The sequence below is a fragment of the Oryctolagus cuniculus genome, chromosome 5, assembly GCF_051225735.1.
Source record: "Oryctolagus cuniculus isolate XC-2025 breed Fujian yellow rabbit chromosome 5, ASM5122573v1, whole genome shotgun sequence".
Classification (NCBI taxonomy): Eukaryota; Metazoa; Chordata; class Mammalia; order Lagomorpha; family Leporidae; genus Oryctolagus; species Oryctolagus cuniculus.
In genome coordinates this window covers 151871108-151893042 of record NC_142871.1, presented here as the reverse complement: position 1 = coordinate 151893042, position 21935 = coordinate 151871108, and the positions used below count along the sequence as shown (strand labels likewise).

The following is a 21935-nucleotide window of genomic DNA, read 5'->3' as shown; positions in this document are numbered from 1 at the left end:
GCCACAACCAGACATTGTTATTTTTGCTTCATGCAGTCATTAAAAACATTTGCCGCAGAGTTACCAGTGTCCTTGCTTATCATCTCACTTCTCAGATTTCCATTCCAGGTCAATGTTGTTTTTCCTGTCTGAGACAACTTCTTCAAATTTCTTGTAGTGAACTTCTATTGATGGCTTTGTACTCATTCTTGAGGAAGACAATTTTGCTGGGCACGATTCCATATGGAAACTATTTTCTCAATACATTGACTAGCATGTTCCACTGTCTTCTGGTTTCTATTGTTGCTTTTGAGAAATCAGTCATTAATCTTGTGTGTCCCATATGGAGTATCTGTCTTCTCCCATTAGCTGCTTTTAAGATCCCTTTCTGTATTCTGTTTGGCAGATTTACTACCATACCCTGGGAGGTGATTCTTTGCATTTATTCTACTTGAGATTTCATCTCACTTCCCACCCTGTACTTTCAGACCAATTCACACAGTACATAGTAAACACGTGCATTTACTGTGATGCTGATGGCTGGGAAACACAGAGAAAATTTTCTTCAGCAGCCAGAGATGATCCCTGTGTGAAGTCCCTCAACCTTCCTTCTCTCTGCCTCTCAGTTTGCCCCATGAGTAGTAAGTTTACAGATCACACCGTGATGAACTGCAGAGTTTTCTACTGATATTGAGCCTCTCAGCATGAAATTGTGTTATGTTTTTTAGAGAAAGAAAATAGCAACTTAGAGAAATGTGGGATTTAGTTTATGGAGAGTTCAAAAATAAGCAGTTTCAAGTTTCTTTGGGATTCCTTCACTTTATGATAGGAGGATGTATCTAAGTTTTCATGTTTAAGAGATCGTAATTACTCATCTCATACTCTAAATGGGAATAAACAAAGTAGCACTCTATTACTTTTAGTTATTCTTGTCTCCTTAAATATTTGGCGATTTACAGAAGCGTTTTCACTCAGCTCTAAGCCAAGGTGGGGCAATGAGCATGAGAAGAAGAATAGAATCTACATGGTTTGTTGAGTGTAGGAGATTGGATGATCCTGCCTACAGCTCCTCCCAGGTGCTTGTCATACAGCTGGCTGGGACGGGCAACCTAGGCCAGGGGCGTGAAGAACAGCTGGGCCATTGCTAGCACCTGGTGAGTTAACCTAACAAGAGGCGTTCAGGGCCTATGAGAATCAGTACCGATACCCACATGCATAGCTCTAAGAAACCTGGTCCCAACATGCTGAAGTTCTGGCCTTCCTGAGACTGAAATGTGAAAACCGACTGTCAAGGAGGCCACAGTTTTCAAGGGAAAACCAGCAGGAGATGTCCTGCATTTCGCGTGAGTCTCTGTGGAAGAAAGAACACTGAAACTAACACTGGGTAAGACACTTTGCTTTCCTGTGCAAGGGTACTCTCCTCTGCACACAGCTGTAGGCGTTCTGACTACAGCTAAGCAACGTGTGTTAGCTCTTTGGTTGTCAAGTACTTTTTGATCTGTTGATCCAAAAATATGCTTTCTTCTATGGTAAAATGCTTCTATGAGAGCACTTCCCATTTTTTTGAAGTTTTGACTTCATTTTAAACTGAATACATTTCCATTCATTCATTCACTCATGAAATAACTTTTTAGGATTCAGCAGGTGCTAGCCATTGTGTTAGGTACTGCTGAGACATTGATGAATAAAATGGACACAATCCTTTCCCTTAGAGAATGTACACATATAAGCCTAGAATTCTATAATGATGAAATATTTAATGATTGATACACTTGTAATTAGAATTGATAAAACCTATGGAGGAAAATTATATAACATGTGGGGCTTATGCTGATCCGGGGAGTGGAGTGGAAAATGTATCCCAGAAAAATGACCTTAGGCTGGGAGTTGAACTGTCCGTTGGTGGGAGCCAAATGAACAATGAGGAAATCAGGGCTCTGAAGTGTGTCCAAGGGGGCATTCAAGGAACTGCAAGGACCACAGGGAAGGTCTTGTGAGAAAAGCTGGGGGTTAAGGGTTCAAGGCAGATATGCAGGCTTTGTCATCAGTTGATTACACAGATTTACTCTGGCTTTTGTGGAAACACCAGGAACATTGGTGGTATTATTTTTAATGCACAGAGGAACTTTAAGAATCTTCTTTGGGGGTAAGTCTTTGGTGTAGATGTTAACATTTGGTCTAGGATGTCTGCAGGTTCAAGTCCTGGCTCCATATCTAATTCCAGCTTTCTGTTATTGTGTGCTGTGGGAGGCAGCAGATGATGGTTCAAGTAGTTGGGTCCCTGCCACACACATGAGAGATCCAGGTTGAGTTCTAGGCTCCCAGCTTCAGCCTGGCCCAGCCCTGGCTCTTTCAGGCGTTTGGGGAGTGAACCAACAGGTGGAAGGTTTGAGAGAGAGAGAGAGAGAGAGAGAATGTGTGTGTGTGTCTTTTTCTGTCTCTGTCTCCCTGCCTTTCAAATGATAATAGAGTCCTTGATCTTAAGATAGAAAAATTACATATATTAAAAATAATTATATTAAAAAAGAATTCTCTTTTGGCATGTCCCTCATTCTCAATGCCTTTCACACACTTCGGGAGAGACTTGGAAGCAGACCTCTTCTCCCTTCTTCCTGGGCGTGCTCCCTCATTGTTCCCAGTATCCACCTGCAGTGGTGTGGCATTCTGTCTCAGCTCTTCATGATCAGCATTTATGGAGACTTTCTGGCTGCTGAAATTCCTCTCAGTTTGCTCAAGGTTGGGAGAGAAAGTACCTATCAAGTTCAGCAAGCAAAAGGAGAGAAATTGCAAACATGTGACTGTTTGTGTTGGTTAGATGTATTCTGTGAGGAAAAGAAATGTAGGTATTCCAACTATAAGCAAATGGGTAGATGAGGGTCCACGTCTACAGAAGGGAAACTTAGGAAAAGAGATTTTGAGGAAACATGAGATCAAGGGAACACTTTGAGTCTAGGCTGCCTTTTAGATGGTTCAAAGACATTGACCAGGAGCAAGTATGCAGAGAACTAGCTCCTGAGAGTCAACTGGTACATTTTCAGAAATTTAAAATAATGTAGTCTTTACTAAAAATTCAATTATACAAATGCACAGTTAAACAAATTACAGTGAAAATAGCACTAAATACTCAAAACTCATCATCGCCTACATTTTATCCTTATCTGTGCTCTGGGGGCTATGTCTGTTGTACGGTGGATACAACAGTGGACAAAGGTGGGCTACCACAGCTCTTGCCTTCGTGCTGTCAGCTTGGTAGCTGCTGATTTGCCATGTTTAGAGTAAACTACAGAAATTGGCAAGTGCTAGGAATCTACACCTTTTCCTCCCCCTCCAAGAGCCAGTAGTGGAGCATTTATCACCACATCACGTCCAAACTGCTGCTGGATACATGAGTTCAAGCTCACAAGAGTACAGAAAGTGGTAGCTTATGGGCTGGGGGCAGGACCCCATACTTAGAAGGAAACCCCCTCCCCGACTCCAGCTTGAATTAAGGTTCTGCTGTTGCCATCTTTAAATTCTGAAGTGTTGAACAAGTGGCCCCATGTGTTCATTCTGGACTAGGCTGTAGAGGCAGTGGGGAGGTTTAGGCTGTTGAGAGTGAGCAGCTGGGTTTACTTAATCTATTGCCTTCCATTCCTTAGAGCAGGTCTTATGTCTTCCTGAACCACTGGCAGCACATTTGCACCCACCCTTCAACCTGTGCTATGTCCCCACAGCCAGCTCACAACATTTGCCTCGGCTACTTTCTCTCTCTTTGAACTTCTTTTGGCAACTGCTAACTCTCAAGGAATTGAGATATTGCATGATTTTAACAAAACGTTTCTGCCCCAGACTGCAATGTCTCCCCCTCTCACCTCTCACACTGCTATGACTTAGTGGTGGAGGTCATTCTGGAATCAGACATAAGTGGGTGTGAAGCCTTGTGTGTGCACCGGGATAAACGTCTCTGGTTTCTCTACCCTTCAGTTTCTTCATCTGAGGAAAGAAGAGTATTTGTCTTTGAAGGTGATTGTGCACATTAAATCAAATAATCATAAAGTGCGTAACATGGTGTCTGGTGTGTGATTATGTGTGCAGTTAATAAGTCACAATATGGGGCTGGCACTGTGGCGTAGTGGGTAAAACTGCCGCCCGTGACACCAGCACCCATAAGGGTGCATGTTTGAGGTCTTGCTGCTCCACTTCCTATCCAGCTCCCTGCCAGTGTGCCTGAGAAAGCAGCAGAAGGTGGCTCAAGTGCTTGGGCCCCTGCTCCTACACGGGAGACCTGGAAAAATCTCCTGACTCCTGGTTTCAGCCTGGTCCAACCCGAGCCATTGAGGCCATTTGTGGGAATGAACCATCAGATGGAAGTTCTGTTTCTCTCTGCCTCTTCTTCTCTGTGTAATTCTTTCAAATAAATGAATGTTTTTAAACAGTTGCCATTTTTATTTGCAGATTTAAAAAATTTTTAAAATTTTGTTATGCAAGTTTCATGTATTTCATATATACAGATTTAGGAACGTAGTGACTCGTAGGTGTTGAATTAGAAACACTGAATAATGAAACTGGGACATCGTAGCAGACCCTAGGAGAAAGCAAGGGCATCTTGGCAGAGATGATATGTGAGAGAATCTTCCGGGTCCCACGGCGTGTGTGCACTGCACTGGACGGGACGAGGCCGCTCTGGGCTGAGATTCTTCAACATATCCCCAGTTCCACTCCCCACCACCCAGTCCGGTTTCATCGCGTGGCCTGCTCTGGCCATACACACCACACACAGCAGGGAGGAGGGCTAGCCTACAGCTCGCCCTATAGAAAGCCCTCGGAACACCGTGGGCCATCCCCGTGGCCCTGGTGCCCCGTCTCCCAGCACAGTACCTGGCGCACGGCAGGTGCCGGTAGTGTGTGTAGTGGCCGCAAAGCGACACCACCCCGTGGGCCTCCCGAACCCGTGCCGCCTGGCTGGTTCTACGCCGCGCAGCCCGGAGCCAACCCGACCGGTCACCGGGCGTCCGGCGCGCGCCAGGCCGGGGTCGCGGACGCGCACTGCGGTTGCTATGGAAACGGCGGGACACCACAAGTCCCCAGGTCCCCAGCGCACGGGGCCCTCGGTGCCAACGGCAGCTCGACCGCCGACCTCGTCCAGCCAGTGCCCGGTCGTGGCCGGCATGAGCGCCCCAGCGCCGGTAGGTTCCCCGCGGGGTGCCCCTGGGAGCCCCACTGCCGGGCCGCCCGCCACCCCCTGGGCCGCAGCGCGCGGCTGTCTGCGGTGCTCAGCGGTGGCCACCGGGCCTGGCCACCCGGCGGCGCTGGTCACTGGGGAAGGGGGGCCAGGGAGCTGGACCGGCGGGGCTTTGCGCTCTCTCGAGGAACTTCAGGAGTTTCTTCTTTAGCAGAGAAGAATTTGTGCAACTCCAGCCGGGGTCTGAGTTGCTGTAGTTTGAGGGTAAGCGGCCGAGAGTGAGGGGCGAGGGTGCTAGGAGAGCGAAACCTGAGCTGTTTGGAAAGAGCTGCAGGCCCAGTGTACGAAGTGAGAACTCGGGTGTGCCAGTATTTATCATCCGCGTGCGCTTCCCCCTCGCGCTCCCGTGCGGAGGTGGCGCACTTTGGGCCCGCCGGTAGCAGGTGGAACAGGTGTGGTGCGCGCACTGCGAGCGCTGATTGGCCGCGCGGGTCGCGGCGGCGAGAGACTTGAGCGTGCACTGGGTCCCACAGCCCGGAGTGCGTCTCGGCGGGGTGGACCGGGCACACGGCCGTTACTTCTGGATCACCTGTGGGGCTGCCGCCCTCCGGTCCCTTTCAGGAGGCGGCCCGCGCTGCGCGCTGTGCCGGGAGGCCGCTGGGGCGGCGTCCCGCGGGGAGGATGAGTGGCTCGGGCGCCAGGCCCAGCCACCTGTCGCAGCCAGTGGTGAAGAGCGTGCTGGTGTACCGCAACGGGGACCCCTTCTTCGCGGGTCGTCGCGTCGTCATCCACGAGAAGAAGGTGTCCAGCTTCGACGTGTTCCTGAAGGAGGTGACGGGCGGCGTTCAGGCGCCCTTTGGAGCCGTCAGGAACATCTACACCCCGCTCACCGGCCACCGCATCCGGAAGCTCGACCAGATCCAGAGCGGGGGCAACTACGTGGCCGGGGGCCAGGAAGCCTTCAAGAAGCTCAAGTGAGTCCCTGTCTCGGGGGCCACCCGGCGCGCGCCTGCGGTGGGGAGACGCGCGACCCCCGGCGCACCCGCTCCTCGGTGGGTCGCGGGGCTGCTGGTTTCTCAGCAATGCCTGGGGGCGGGGCGGGGGGGGGCGGCACACCTTCTGCTGGGACGTAGGTAGCCGTGGGCCCAGACAACGTGTATGTGCAAACAGCAGCACTCTTTATAAACAGTATTCTTGCAAGGTTAGTGAACGGATACTGCTATATTTTCTGTTCGTCTCTCTCTTCCTTCCTTCCTCCCTCCCTCCCTCCCTTCCTTCCCTCCTTTTCTTGAAACTTATCCTTTCAATTTAAATTAAGATTTCTTAAAAAAAAAAAACCACAAATATTGTATACTGTATTACTGGAGGAGAAAACTGCATTTTGCACCCACCACTTACGTACTTTCAACCTTTTCATTCCAAGTAACATTGACAGCCCTACTTTGAGACCCTCCTCCCCCTACCCGCATCTATGCTGTTAGCTGCTGCTTGGTGAAGCTCGCTGGTTTACTGTATTGGTCTGCCTGTCTGTCTCCAGCACCTGAAGTGTAGGTCTTCAAGAACAGGGGCCCCTCATCCCCAGCTGCTGCCAGGAGCTCACTCAGAAGATGCTCAGTGAGTTTGCTAACTGTGCTGAGGTTTGCAGCCCAAACAAAAACGAACAAGCTGTGACTTCTTTAGTAGCTTCCGGTCTGACAGGAGAGAGACCACACACTCCCTCCCCCCCCAACAATTTTAATAGAAAATACAAAGGAATGAGTGCAATTAGAAAAAAAAAAGTTCTGTGGGAGTGTGGAGTTGGCGGAAGGAGCATTAAAGGACAGGTAGAATTCACGCTCTGTGGTGGACTTTTTAATTGCCCGTTTGAGATCTATTTTGCGTAACCCAGTAGCTACCCGTTGCAGGGGTTTTCATTCTGTTCACATTGTTGTACAAACATCACCACAAACTAATTGTAGACCATCTCCATCACTGTCAAAGAGAAACCTGTAACCCCCAGACTCCCCCTCTCCCAGTCTAGTAACCACTGATCTACTTTCTGTCTCTATGGATTTGTCTGTTCTGGACATTTCACGTAAACAAAATCAAACAAATAGGGCCTTTTGTGTCTGACTTATTTCACTTACCATGTTGTCCTCAAGGTTCATCCATGCTGGCACCTACGGTAGCACTTCATTGTTGTTATCATTGAATATTCATATCCATGATATGAATATACCATGTTTTGCTCCTCCGTTGATCAGCTGATGAATATTTTTGTTGTTTCAGTTTGTGGCTATCATGACTAATACTTCTATGGACATGTGTGTACAAGTGTTAATTCCTCTTTAGTATATACCCAGGAGTGAAATTGCTAGATCATATGGTCACTCTATATACATGCTGTATATAAAATGCTGTAATACAGCATTTTAATTTAATTGGAATTCATCTTAGATCTAAAAATAGTAAAAAGCATCTTCACCAAAAATCCATGCTGATGCAGTTTGCAACCATATAGAAGTACTTTTCCCAATGTCACCTAAGTTCTCTCATCGCAGCTTTCTTTTCCTAAGTTGGTTTAAATTCATTTCTAGGTGTTCCTACTTTTTCTATGCCACACCCTCTTTTTATAGCAGATGAAGGATATGTTGGATTTACTTTTCCCTTCCCTCTGTCCAACTTTATGAAAAGAGCTAAATTAAACTGTGCCCTAAAGAAACATAGAACTTAAAACCAGGACACTTGAGACAGCTGTTTATTAGCTTTGTGTTCTTGGGCAAGTCACTTGACTCAGCTAGTATAGAAAGGGAACATAACTCTTCCTCCTTCACAGGGGTACAGTAGCAAGTGCTACTGATATGGACCAAAGTGTCATTTATTTGTAAGGCATCTCTAGGTACAGTCACTCTCATTATATACTTTATTTCTATTAGATATTTTCTATATACAGCACTTTTATTGGAATGGACACCCCATTCAGAATCTATAACTACCTGAAAATAGCAGACTCACTTGAGTAATTCACATTCTCTTTTGTTTATGCATCATTACCAACTCAACATGGTTCCAAACCAAATAGAAAGTGCACTTCAAATTACTCTTCTTAAGTGTATAAGAGCTTTGTGTAATTGCTTTTGCTTTTAATTTACACACATACACACACCTGAATTTGTTTTAACAATCAACATTCAGAGTTAGATTTCCATGCTGACAGATGACAGTTTTATTTGTATTAAAGTAGCAGTATCTATGGTTATACTGATAGAAGTTAAGAAGATTTAAATGCTGAATATAAATAGCACTGTAAGTTTATTCAACAAACGAAATAGCTGTCAGAACAAAGGAGAGCCCAAAGGGTATTAAGAATAATCCATGGGCTTTCATTGAGATGCTAAATGATATTGGAGAGGGTAGCAAAATACCTTTCAAATAGAAACAACCAAATTCATGCTTGAAATTCTTTCACTTACATCTTCTAACATTTTTTGAAACCATAACTAAACTTCAATACCAATTACATCTGTATGGCAGTGAATTCTAGAAATAATTTCTCCCCCAAACCTAGTCATCTTGCCTATGCATTTTTGGAGATGACTCTACTCCGTCAATTTTGTGAGTCTTAGGTCACTGTCGTGCACATGACAGAATGTTTCGCTGTTTCATTAGAAACAGTCCCTGCAGATTCACGGAGGACCCGTTTTATGGCTAAGACAGACAGAGTGTTTGCACTGTCTTATGGAACTACTGTTTCTATGGGAGAAATATATGATGATTTCCAGAAGTGTCAATTAACTAAAATATTCAAAACAAAAAAAGCAAGCATCACTAACAACAATAAAAGTATTCAGTAGCCAAAGTTAATTCCAATATAGACTTTTTTTTTGTCAAGTTAGCAAATATAGCAGTTGAGTATTGATCTAACTATGGTTATAAATTAAATGCTAGATGTATACTTTTATAGTAAATGTTTACTATCTTTTATGTATGAAACACAGTTTAGGGACTGTTTGAAACTGCAACCACATTACAGAGATGGACTTATAACTTGAAGTTCACAGAGGTATATAGTTGTGCTTATGCGGCAGCTAAAGAATGGTCACTTAGTTAATATCTGTAGTGAATAGTAATGGAATAATAGGGGTCTCTGTGGGTTAACTAGTCCACTGGTCTGTCTGAATCAATATCTAAGCCATGCATGTGGCTAAGCATTTCTGTGTCACTGTTGTGTCTCAGAGAGAAGATGATTTACCAGCTTTCCCCCATTGTTGCTCAAATACATGTATTAATACTTCCAAAAATCTGTGATTAATTGGACTTTAAGCAGCTTTACACACAAATCACGTTTTATCAAATTCATATAAGAATTAAAAATATAGTACATATAGTGACTAGCTGACCATTAGGGGGAAAATATTTCCTAACAGAAGTAGGTATTCTTAAGATTTTAATTCTCTTGACGTATAGAAAAGACAAGTATCAGCTCTGATTGGCGGTGCTGAAGTGGTTCCCACTATTTTTTTTAAAAGGATTTAGTTATTTTTTGTGCAAGACGGTGTGTGTGTGTGTGTGTGAGAGAGAGAGAGAGAGAGAGAGAGGTGTGGGGGGGAATGGTTTCCACTATTATAATGGCTTTTCATTAGTAATGGTTGATTTTTGCTTTAGGCTTAAGCATTTCTTATGACTTGTTTTATTTTTAAATAATTTTGAAAGAAATTTAAAAAACTGACCCAAACCCTGTAAAACCAGTTTATTGTTTGTTTTCTCCCCCCAGTTACTTGGACATAGGAGATAACAAGAAAAGGCCAATGGAAGTCGTTAACACAGAGGTAATGCAAATACGATGTTGAAAATTCCAGTATGTAACAGTGCCTTCTTTTTGTTTGTACCATGTGTCTTAGTGATTTGAGTGGTGTTCTAATTATCAGAGATGAGATAGCTCATGTGTATATAAATGGGACATTATGTCTTTTAAGACAAATATATTTTTTGAATCATTAGAAATGCAGAGACTGAGTAGGCACCCAAAGACATGCCCGATCCTTTTCTTCCCGTTTTGTGGCTTCCTGTTCTCTGATTGAAACCCACAAGAATTTCCTCTGGCATGTGAGAAGATTGGGAGCCCTGCTGGCTGAATCTTTACCAAAACCATGTCCCCAGTGCTCCCTGGCTTCTGACACCCAGTGTTTGAACCAGCCCCTGAGGCTTTGAGAGGAGAGCGGGTGCCACCGTGGGCTTGCTGTGGCGTCAGGACAACGTCCCTGTGCTAACCCGCGTGAAAGTCCCCTCAAGCAGTCAGGGAAGGCTCCCACGAGGACCGGAAGAGAACCTGGTGAGGTGAACCTGCAGAGCACACCTCCCACATGGGCTCAGGAACCCTAGTAGGATTTCCAGGTGTTCCGGAGGCCATAGTCGATCCTTGGTTTGTGGATGAGAAAGTGGATTCAAGATTGAGTTAAGGCAGCAGTCTTCAGTGTCCCAGAGACGCTGGGGAAGACTGTGGTTAAAGTCAGACTGGACTCGGTTCACCAGCCCAGACGGCCACTGTCCTTTTGAGCAAGCATGCAGTGGGGGAAGCTCACCCATGAGGACATGATGGCAGAAGAGGGGCTTTTCTCACGGCTGGTGCATAGCCCCAGAGGGACTCCCTTCCCTCTCACCACTTCTCATTTCATGTTTATGCCCAACAGGACCAAATAGGTCTTTCTAGAAAAAAAAGTTGTACAATCAAACATTTGACTTTTGTATGTAGTATTTAAAGCATGTGAGATAAAATGCGTCGTCTAAATAATTCGGAGGAAAAGTGCTGTTCCCAGACATGGGTTAAAATAATATTTTTGCTTGTATTTTCGATGTTCAATGTGTGTTAAACTGTTGATTCATGAAAGCAATTGGCTGTATAGCTGAAAGGATACTAAGGCATATGGTTTTCCTGGTTGTGCTTATGTGACAAGCAGTGACCACTAGTTGATATCTGATGCAAGCAAATGAGGCACAGATCAGGGAATTCGTTCAGGATTTGGTTCTGTTTGAAGAATACACACCTCTTGGAGGTAGGCTAACTGGCACGAAATGGGTGCCAGAACTTGGATTTCTGCAACAGAAATTGAGATGTGTGAGTTCCTGAAAAATCATGAGCACAGTATATTTCCTCTGGATTCTGGTGTATTTGATGAAGCACCGTGCCTCAGGTGTGCAGTAAACTGACTGAAATTCCATTTCTCTTGAAAAAGTCTGCGAATTATGTTAATTTAATTTGCTAATTGTTATTCCACTTTAGAAACAGTGACCATTGTTTTCTTTCCCCCAACCCCTACTTTTTTTGGGGGGGGAGTAAAGATTCATTTATTAGAGAAAGAGAGAGAGAGAGAGATCTTCCAGCCACTGGTTCACTACTTAAATGACTGCAATGATTGGAGCTGGACTAGGCCCAAGCCAGAAGCCTGGAACTCCGTTGAGTTCTCCCACATGGGCAGGTGGCTAGGACCCAAGCGCTTGGGTCATCTTTAGTTGCCTTCTCAGGCTCATTAGTAGGAAGCTGAATCAGAAGCAGAGGACTTGGGCCCAGTGTTGTGGCATAACAGGTGAGCAGCCGCCTGCAACACCAGTATCCCATATGGGCGCTGGTTCCACTCCCAGCTGCTCCACTTCAGATCCAGCTCCCTGCTAATGGCCTGGGAAAGCAGTGGAGGATGGCCCAAGTGCTTGGGCCCTGCACCCATGTGGGAGACCTGGATAAAACTCCTGGCTTCACCCTGGCCCAGTCCTGGCTGTTGTGGCCATTTGGGGAGTGAATCAGTGGATGGAAGATCTTTGTCTATTTTACTCTCTCTCTGTGGAACTCTGCCTTTCAAATAAATAAAATAAATCTTAAAAAACAACCAAGCAGAAGCAGAGGACTTGAATCAGCACTGTAATATGGGATACCAGCTCTGATGGCAGTGGCTTAACCCGCTGTGCCACAAGGCCGGCCTCACACACATGAAATTCCCCATATCTCCAAAGGAAAGACTGCATCATTCCCACTCTGTTTCTCACCGGCAACGCTCCCGCTGCCCCTCTACTTCCCTCTCATTGCCCTGCTGTAGCCTTTGCTTTCTTCTCAGTCCTTCCCCACAGAGCTTTCCAGAGGGATGCAAAGAGAGCAAAGGAAGAAATGGAGGAATGTGAAGGAGATAGGAGAGGTTTGAGTACCCAGCTGCCCACACCCCCCTCTCTCTCTCTGGCCCTCTCTGGCTGTGTCCTCCGGAGCCTACCCCAGGCCAGACAAGCAGTGCACTCAGCCCCCTCTCCCAGCACCAGCTGTGATCTCCGCCTCAGAGTATGTCTCAACAGCCACACTAGGGCCTTCATCCCAAACCTGTTTGGAGCCGAGGGATCCCCTACTTGCATGGCCAGGAGGGGAGTTTTTGTTTTTGCCTTTTTTTTTTTTTTTACTTTCTTGCATTCTCCCCGCCCCCCCCCCCCCACACACAAAAAAAAAAACAAAAAAGAACTCTGAAAGTGATTTCTCATAAATATCAGTTTGCTGTTGGTTCTCTGCTGTTATTTTAGGTAGAGCCACCCTGGGAGCCCAGCTGCTGTGTCTGAGTCTTTTTTTTTTTTTTGACAGGTAGAGTTAGACAGTGAGAGAGAGAGAGAGACAGAGAGAAAGGTCTTCCTTTTCTGTTGGTTCACCCCCCCAAATGGCTGCTACGGCCGGCACACTGCGCTGATCTGAAGCCAGGAGCCGGGTGCTTCCTCCTGGTCTCCCATGTGGGTGCAGGGCCCAAGCACTTGGGCCATCCTCCACTGCACTCCCGGGCCACAGCAGAGAGCTGGACTGGAAGAGGAGCAACTGGGACAGAATCTGGTGTCCCAACTGGGACTAGAACCCTGGGTGCCGGTGCTGCAGGCAGAGGATTAGCCTAGTGAGCCGCGGCGCCGGCCGCTGTGTCTGAGTCTTGCCTTGGGAACTGCCTCTTTCTTCCACACTTGCCTTCCAATCAAACTTGTGGAATTCGACAAGCCAGTCTCAGCTGTGCTCAGTGACTGAGAACAGAGTCGGGAGCCACAGCACTGGTAGAGTCTGTTCTGTTGACCTAAGGTGGGGGTTTCCTTCCCTCCTCAGGCTTTCCTGGGGAGACTGCACACCTTGGGAAGTAGTGGTGGTGTTGGGAGCTTCTGGAGTCTGCCAGCACATGGGGAAAGCTTCAGAGAACTGATGTTGAAGTGGATTTAGAACATGAACATACAGAATGGGAGGGTTTGAAGTTGTTTCAAGGGGAAGTCTCAGTGCAGTAGTAGCACAAAAACATTTATTCTAAGATATGTCATTATGAAGGGTGAAACTGGGGGAATTTCCTTCAAATCTGAGACTGCTCCATATGGTTTGAGTTTTCAGTGGTGAGTTTGCATATTAAACGTCACCACACCAGTGTACGCGATTCAGTTTTCTCATTTGTTTAAAGCATATTCATTCTAATTAGCCCCAGTACGTTTTATGATAGATACCTCGCATTTTGCTGGGGGCTCTGCACAGGTGTAGCGTTGGGTCCAAGCCACCATAGCTGTGAAACCCCACCATGGAGTGTGGGGAGCTTCCACGCCTTCCCTTGCTCCAGACACCCTCACTCAGGCCCATGGTATGCTCTAGTGTTCCTTATGGGGCTAATCATTTAGACAGCTGGGGACCCACTTGCTGACTGCTGGTTGTGGCCGCTAGAATGTGCATGTGTCTCAACATCTGAAGTTCGTTGGAGGTTCACGTCATCACTTTTTGGTTCTATTAGGTTAGTCCTTGAAGAGACATTGAAACCGAAACTGGCGGTACTCTGCTGCCTCTTTGTGGCCCCTCGTGGTGACAGATGAGGCGGGAAAGTAAAGGATCGGGCTGGCATTGTGGTACAGTGGGTAAAGCATACAATTGTGAGGCTTTCATCCCATATGGGTGCTGGTCCGTGTTTCCACCACTTCGCTTCCGATCCAGCTTTCTGCTGATGTGCCTGGGAGGGCAGCAGAGGATGGCCCAGGTACTTGGGGCCCTGCACCCATGTGGGAGACTCAGAAGAAGCTTCTGGCTCCTGGCTTCGGCCTGGCTCAGTCCTGGCTGTTGTCGCCATTTTGGGAGTGAACCAGCAGATGGAAGATTCTCTCTAAAAAAGAAAGGAAAAGAAATGTAAAGGGTCTCTTCTATTAACCCCATAGAAATACCTGGTTGTATTTGGCACAGGAAGAGAAACATGGGAGGGAGAAAAATAAATGTAGAGAAGAAGAAGGAAAGACGAATAAGAAGGATGAATGAAGAAGTGATTCTGCAGTGGTTGCACCTGGTTCTGAGTCAGGGCACTGTGCTGGCTCCAGGCAGAGTCTCCCAGCCTCTGCACACTGACCCTGCTTTTACCAATGCCTAGGCAAAGAGACTTCCCTGTACTCTCCCCCTGCTCTTCCCGTCGACCCTGCGTCCATGATGGCTTTAATGAAGACACTTTCCTCAGTTTCTAACCTTGGTAGCTCATCAGTTCTCTCTTGGCTCTCATCTCTCCCTCTTCTCTGTCCAGCTTCAGATCTCATCCCCAGTGCCGCGTTGCAGCATTGACTTAGCAGCCCCTTCTTTGCCTCCTTGCCTTGTGCCTCTCCTCGTGCAGTGGAAGCTTCTGAGCCTGATACCTCACCACCCCCATTGCGATTCTTCCCCTTTTGCTTGAGCAGAAAGTGAGTTTTGCTTCCTTTCTTCTTGCTTTCCTCCCTACCCACTTTGCTTCTCCATGACTGAACGCCTATACGGTACAGGGGAGTGGTCAGGGTGAGCCAAAAGAACAAGGCGTGTAGGACGTCCCACCTCCAGGATTTACAGCCTTGCTGAAAAGACAGGTGGGTGAGCATCTCTAGTATCACGGTGTGAGTCAGTATAGCAGGTGTAGTTTGCCTTGGGCTGTTTATTTCAAGTTCCTCTGGCTTGGCCCCTTGGGCCCTTCAAGTGGAAGTTTCCTTCTGCTCCGACCTGGAGGTGTGGGTTCAGCTGTTCATCTCCCAATCCCACGTCTTGTCTTGCATTGTGAGTCTCCTGAATAATGACTTAAGTAATTATTTAGGGTGGAAATCAGGTTTACTGTTTTGCTTTCTGTGCAGAGGGGAAGAGAAGGCAGGCTGGCTCCAGAGCGTTCACCATGGGAGCTGCACTGGGCATCAGACAGGAAATGGAGCCTTCCTGGCCCTTGCTGTTGAGGAGTTCAGAGTCTAGGGGACGGGACGGAAGTGGCCAACCCGGGCTGCCAGGTGGCATGTATGCTGGGCCGGAGGTGTCCCCGAGGTCTGAGAAAATACTTATGGGACTAAGGTTAGGGTTCACCAGTTTGAAGTGGTTTTAAATTCACTCCTTTGGGCTTCATTTTTTAGACTGAGGTCTTGAGAACATCCCTTTCTGCAATTTGATTAAGAAGGGATTATTGCCAATATAGGCAAAGGCATCAAAATCTGCCTCTGCAGGGAGGGTGCAGTCAGCTCGGATGGAGAACAGAAAGACACCGTGCTGTGCGTCAGGCCCGGAGGATAGGCTGGTACAAAGCCAGCTGCCGAATTGGCAGGAAGCACCATGTTTCATCTCTGGTCAAGTGCCATGGGGGGGTTGGGGAGGGAGGGAAGGTGGCGGTGGTGGGGGGCATCTCTGTGGTGGTGTTGCCTTTTTTTTGATTTGACAGAGTTAGACAGTAAGAGAGAGAGAGAGAGACAGAGAGAAAGATCTTCCTTTCTGTTGGTTTACCCCTCAAATGGCTGCTATGGCCAGAGCTACGCTGATCCGGAGCCAGGAGCCAGGTGCTTCCTCCTGGTCTCCCATGCGGGTGCAGGGCCCAAGCACTTGGGCCATCCTCCACTGCACTCCCTGGCCACAGCAGAGAGTTGGCCTGGAAGAGGGGCACCCGGGACAGAATCCGGCACCCCAACCGGGACTAGAACCCGGAGTGCCGGCACCGCAGGCAGAGGATTCGCCTAGTGAGCCGCGGCACCGGCCCAGGTCCATGGTTTTTAAATTTACTGTTACTTATTTAACTTTGTTATTTACTTAATCAAATACACAGTTTTTGAGCTGTACTGTTGACGTATAGGGAATACTGGTGCTAATTTTTGAAAAGTAATGAGCACCAAGTTCCTGGAAAATAAGTTCCATTTTCCTGGAGTTATAGATACCCAGGCTAATTGTCACATGATAATGACTGGAGTAGGCCATCTGCCTGTGGTCAGCAAAAGCAGATTGGGTGCCCATTGGTTCGTCTTTGGAGTGGCCAGCGTTCTTCCCAGGATTGCTGTGCGGTCCCGCAGGGCTTCTGAGCTCATGTTCACCTCTGCTGAGCTTCTGCTTCCAAAGTACTGATGGAGTTGATGGGTTCTTATGCTCCCTCACAGTTTGTGTCTGCTGAAGACCCTGTTAACCCAAAAGTGAAATTCTTCTCTTGATGTCCACACAAATACCCCATGCACAGAGGTTTGTATGAGGTGAAATTTATCAACAGTTTAAAGAAATGGAGTAGGTTTTGCAGGTCATGTGGAAGTGTTAGCAACTCTCAACATTTTATCTAAAAGATCTGTTTATATGTTTGAGAGGCAGAGTTACAGAGAGAGAGAGAGAGAGAGAGAGAGAGAGAGAGAGAGAGAAAGGTTTTCATCTGCTGGTTCATTCCCCAAATGGCCACAATGTTCGGAGCTGGGCCAGGACAAAGCCAGGAGCCAGGAGCTTCTTCTGGGTCTCCTACATGCGTGCAGAGGCCCAAGCATTTGGACCATCTTCTTCTACTTTCCCAGGCTGTCAGCAGGGAGCTGGATTGGAAGTGGAGCAGCCAGGACTTCTACCAGTACTCGTATGGGATGCTGGCACCACAGGCGGAGGCTTAATCTTCTATGCCACAGTTCTGCCCCCATCTCAAAATCTGATGTAGACATCCTTGATTTCCTGATAATGCAACTTAAGATATATCCTGATAACTCAACTTAATATATATATATATGTATATACTTTACGATGGTGTGAAAGAGGATTGCATTCAATAGAGACCATACTTGCAAGCTTGATTTTAGATCTTTTCCTGGCCTTTGCTATGTGATCCGATCTTCTTTTGTGATGCTGGGTGACAGTCATGCCCACAGTCCCAAAGGAAACAACAGACACGCTCCAGTGCGCTGTGTTGCTCAGCTAGAATGTTTAGTAGATTGGGTGGATTAAATACATTTCAATGTACGATACTTTCAATTTATGGTATTTTCAACTTCCCATAGGTTTATCAGGATGTTCCCCTATCGTGAGTCAAGGAGCACCTGCTTTAGACTTCCATAGTCTTAAAAATACCACGGTCTTCTATTCTATGCTGCTCGGGGGCTGCTTTCTTTTCTCCATCCCGAGGTCTCTTTTCTGCTTCCTCCCAACTCTCTGCATCTGTTGATTTCTAATACAGAACGATTTAGAGCTTCATTTTTATGTTCTTAAATCTCAATAATCTGTATTCCTAGGGTAAGCGGTGAGGATAGTTTTTGCCAGCTTCCCCACATCTATATTGAAGAAACATCCAGGGTCTCTTTGAGGTTTCTGCTTTACCTGCTCTTCCTCACCTGGTGGTGGGTGGGGCCAGGTACAGGTGAGATGAGAAGCAAGGCAATCTCTCCGTGACCAGGTGTGTTGTCTGTACTGAAGTAAAGAGGCTGGCATTAAGCTGCTGCTTGCTATGCTGGCATCCCATATTGGAGTGTTGGTTCGAGTCCCAGCTGCTCTGCTTCCAATCCAACGTCTAATGCAGCTGGGAGAGCAGTGGATGATGGCCCCAATTCCTGAGCCCCTGCCATCCATGTAGGAAACCTGGATGGAATTCCCAGTTCCTGACTTCAGCCTGATCCAACCGTGGCTGTTGTGGCCTTTGGGAAATGAACCAGAGAAAAGTCCCTCTGTCTCTCCGTTTATCTGTATCATATTACCTTTCAAATAAATAAATAGATAATTTTTGGGCCGGCATTGTGGCATAGTGGGTAAAGCTGCCACCTGTGACTTGGCATCCTATATGAGTGCAGGTTTGCGTCTTGGCTGCTCCATTCCAATCCAGCTTCCTGCTAATGGCCTGGGAAAAGAAGCAGAGGATGAACCAAGAGTTTGGGCCCCTGACACCCATATGGGAGACTTGGATGGAGTTTCTAGCCTTTTTTTTTTTTAAGATTTATTTATTGATTTTAAAGTTAAAGTTACACAGAGAGAGAAGGAGAGGAAGAGAGAGAGAGAGAGAGAGAGAGAGAGAGAGAGAGGTCTTCCATCTGCTGGTTCACTTTCCAGTTGGCTGCAATGGCTGGAGCTGCACCTATCTAAAGGCAGGAGCCAGGAGCTTCTTCCAGGTCTCCAACACAGGTACAGGGGCCCAAGGACTTGGGCCATCTTCTGCTACTTTCTCAGGCCATAGCAGAAAGCCGGACTGGAAGTAGAGCAGCTGGGACTCAAACTGGCACCCATCTGGGATGCCGGTACTGAAGGCGGGCTTTACCTGCTTCGCCACAGCACTGACTCCAAGTTCCTGGCTCTTGACTTTGGCCTGACTCAGCCCTGGCCATTGGGGCCACCTGGTGAGTGAGCCAGCAGATAGAAGATTTCTCCCTCTCTTCAGCTCTCTCTCTCTTACAAATACATAAATCTTTAAAAAGATGTTTCTACTTAATAGATAAATATTTTAAAAAATCCGAGGTAAGACCCAATGAAAGTCTTCCTGAGGAGTGACAGCCTGCTTGATGCATAAACTGTCCTACTGAATCTTCTTGCATACATCTCCCTCATTTTGGTTTAATTTATGGAGATTTTGGATAAATTTTGTTTCTTCTTAGTGGGGTGGGGAACTTCAGGAGTACCACAGAGAGAGGAGAGAAAGAAGAAGTGTTTGAAAGTCAGAACTTTTGTTTGTCTGAAAAGTTTGCGGGAATGGAGTTGTACTGAGATCGGTTACTCAGATAAGTTTTGAACGTTGTCATTGAGACCTCACATTTTGGTTTAATCATTAGACATACTCTCTATTGAGACATATTATGAGAAGAATTGCTGCTTTAAGTTTTTTGGTTGGGAATGGGATTCTAGACATTGGATTGAATGTAATTATTAACTCCACTGTGGGAAGGCATAGGGGCTATGTGGTTTAACTCAGTAATCTTTAGCTTGGGAATGCTGGGTTCCCAAGGAGCTTAAAGGGGGAACTACTAAAGAGATAAAGACCTGGATATTTTTTTCTTTAACTTGAGGAACACATAATAGATCGTTTTACTCAGGTCTGTTACTTCATAAAAGCAGTAAAACCCACATGTATAAATTCTTCCAATAATGATTGAAACCCTTCCCCTGTCTTTTTTTTTTTTTTTTTAAGATTTATTTTATTTATTTGAAAGACAGTTACACAGAGAGAGGAGAGGTCTTCCATCTGCTGGTTTACTCCCCAATTGGCTGCAACGGCCGGAGCTGCTCCAATCCAAAGCCAGGAGCAAGGAGCCTCTTCTGGGTCTCCCACAGGGGTGCAGAGGCCCAAGCACTTTAGCCATCCTCTACTACTTTCCCAGGCCATAGCAGAGAGCTGGATCGGAAGTGGAGCTGCCGGGACTTGAAATGGTGCCCATATGGGATGCCGGCACTTCAGGCCAGGGCATTAACCTGCTGTGCCACAGCACCAGCCCCAACCCTTCCCCCATCTTTTACTTTATACCCTCCCCCACCTCTCTAAGATAACTGCTCAGTGAGACACATTTTTATTTTTATTTTTATTTGGGGTGGAGGAAGAGAGAGAGAGTTCCCGTCCACTGGTTCACTTCCCACAAGGATGTGGTGGCTGGGTCCAGGCCAGTGCTGAAGTCAGGAACTGGGAACCCAACTGAGGTCTCCCACATGGGTGGTAGGAACCCGATTACTGGAGCCTTCACTGCTACCTCCCAGGATCTGCATTGCAGGAAGTTGGAGTCAGGAGCTGGTGCCAACAATCAAACCCAGGTATTCTAGTGTCGGATGCAGGAGTCTTAACCGCTAGGCTAAATGCTTGCTCCCAGAAGCATTCTTTGAAAGGGAAGCCAATTCAAATTAGAGACCATGGTGATTACGAGGTGTGTATGACCTTGCCAAGGCTCTATGGAGAGTTTTCTGCTGAAGAGCAACTGGCTGTATTTCATTTTTCTTTCATACTTTGTTGTGGATTTACTTTGTTTCAGCATTGAATTGTGTGAACGTGTATATGTGCAAGTGTATGCCTGTGTGTATGTGTGTTTGAGCAAAAGTGAGAAAGACAGAAGAGTTTATGTCAACCTGAAAAATATTAGTCTGAATGAAAAATACCCAATAATAATCAATCAACTATTCAAAAGCTAAAAGGTTGGTAATTTTAATCTGGCCTTTATAAATGCCTTGCATTTATATCTCATATCCTCCATTTGGCACTTAGACACGATTTTAGAAATTGGATATCTGAGTAGCTGGAAGACATGCAAATTAGAGCAGGTATTTTGTTTTTCTTTACACTAAACTATTCTAAGCAAAAATAAATTTAATAAACTTTTATAAAATAATTATCACCTTTTGAGAAAAATAGAAAAATGTCGAATAAAATGGTTAAGTAACCAAGTATTTGCAGATACACTTAGTTATCTTTCTGTGCCTGGTTTATTTCACTTGGCATAGTGTCCCTCCAGTCCATCAATATTGTGTCAAATGTTGGGATTTCCTCTTTTTTTTTTTAAGACTGAATAGCATGAGCTATTTATATGTGAACTCTAAAATATAAAGTAGAATGTTGGTTCCTAGAGACTAGGGGTGGGGGTGGGGCAGGAAATAGGGCAATGTTCACAAAGGTTCAATTAGAAGGAATAAATTCTGATCTGTTGTACAGCACGATGACTATAGTTAGTAATAATGTACTGTGTATTTCATGTTCTCATCGTGTGAAATTAAGTCTGTGAGGTGGTAGATATTAATCACTCTAAAACGTGTGTGTATAAATATATATATAAACATTACCTTATACCCCACAACTAGATGAAATTTTAGGGATACGTGGTATTATTTAAAGTTCAGCCAAGGTATATGGAGCTTTTGGTTGATGGCAGTTTCAATATTTATGTACCTGCTGGAAAATGATTATTTAGGTTCATGTTTCAGGAAAATTGTGATGATGCCCTTATCCAGTTTTCTGGTGAGGTCAGAGGAACTATCCTTGATGAGGTATGATTATTTCCATACGGTGGAAATAGTAGGAAAATGTGACTAAATAAATAGCAGTGTCTAGCCATGAAAGACAAATGAGTTAAGGACAACCCTTTATTGAATGCTGCTCATGTGTGATTTCACATTTTCTCAGGAATACTGAACAAAAGCCTGCTGAATGCCAGGCAGTGGGCCAGGTTCTTGCCATATAAATATAAAAAGGACACTTACCATGCACTAAGCAGAAATGACACAGGTGTTAAGAAGGCTCTAGAAAGAATTTTAAAAGGTAAGAAAAGACTAAAATATTAGAAAATAATACCAGATATTGTTAATCAAACAAGAAAATGATTTATTTAGATCCATTAAATATTGGGCTTCAACACTTTAAAGATTGCAGTGATCAGCTCTTGGCCTTTGCAACTTGGTACAAAAAGAGGAAAACACAATAAAAGTAGACTGCAAAGTTTAAAGGACTTCAGTCAGATTGAAAGAAAACTTTTTTTTATTTAGAGAAGTATATACTGTTTATTAAAATAAAGCATAGTATTCCCTATCTATTTGTTTTTAAAGACTTATTTATTTAGTTGAAAGGCAGAGTTACAGAGAGGCAGAGAAAGAGATCTTCAGTCCAGTGGCTCA

General features: G+C 45.7%; 1 protein-coding gene across 1 annotated transcript in view; it reads left to right on the top strand.

Moving 5' to 3' along the window:
* Window positions 1-4896: 4896 nt before the first annotated feature.
* DCDC2 (doublecortin domain containing 2) overlaps window positions 4897-21935 on the top strand; it is a 172269-nt gene continuing 155230 nt past the window's right edge. Inside the window, exons 1-3 of the mRNA XM_008262508.5 lie at window positions 4897-5144; window positions 5762-6114; window positions 9894-9948. Coding sequence (XP_008260730.3) covers window positions 5016-5144; window positions 5762-6114; window positions 9894-9948 — 537 coding nt within the window. The 5' untranslated portion in view covers window positions 4897-5015. The remainder of the gene's footprint in view (window positions 5145-5761; window positions 6115-9893; window positions 9949-21935) is intronic.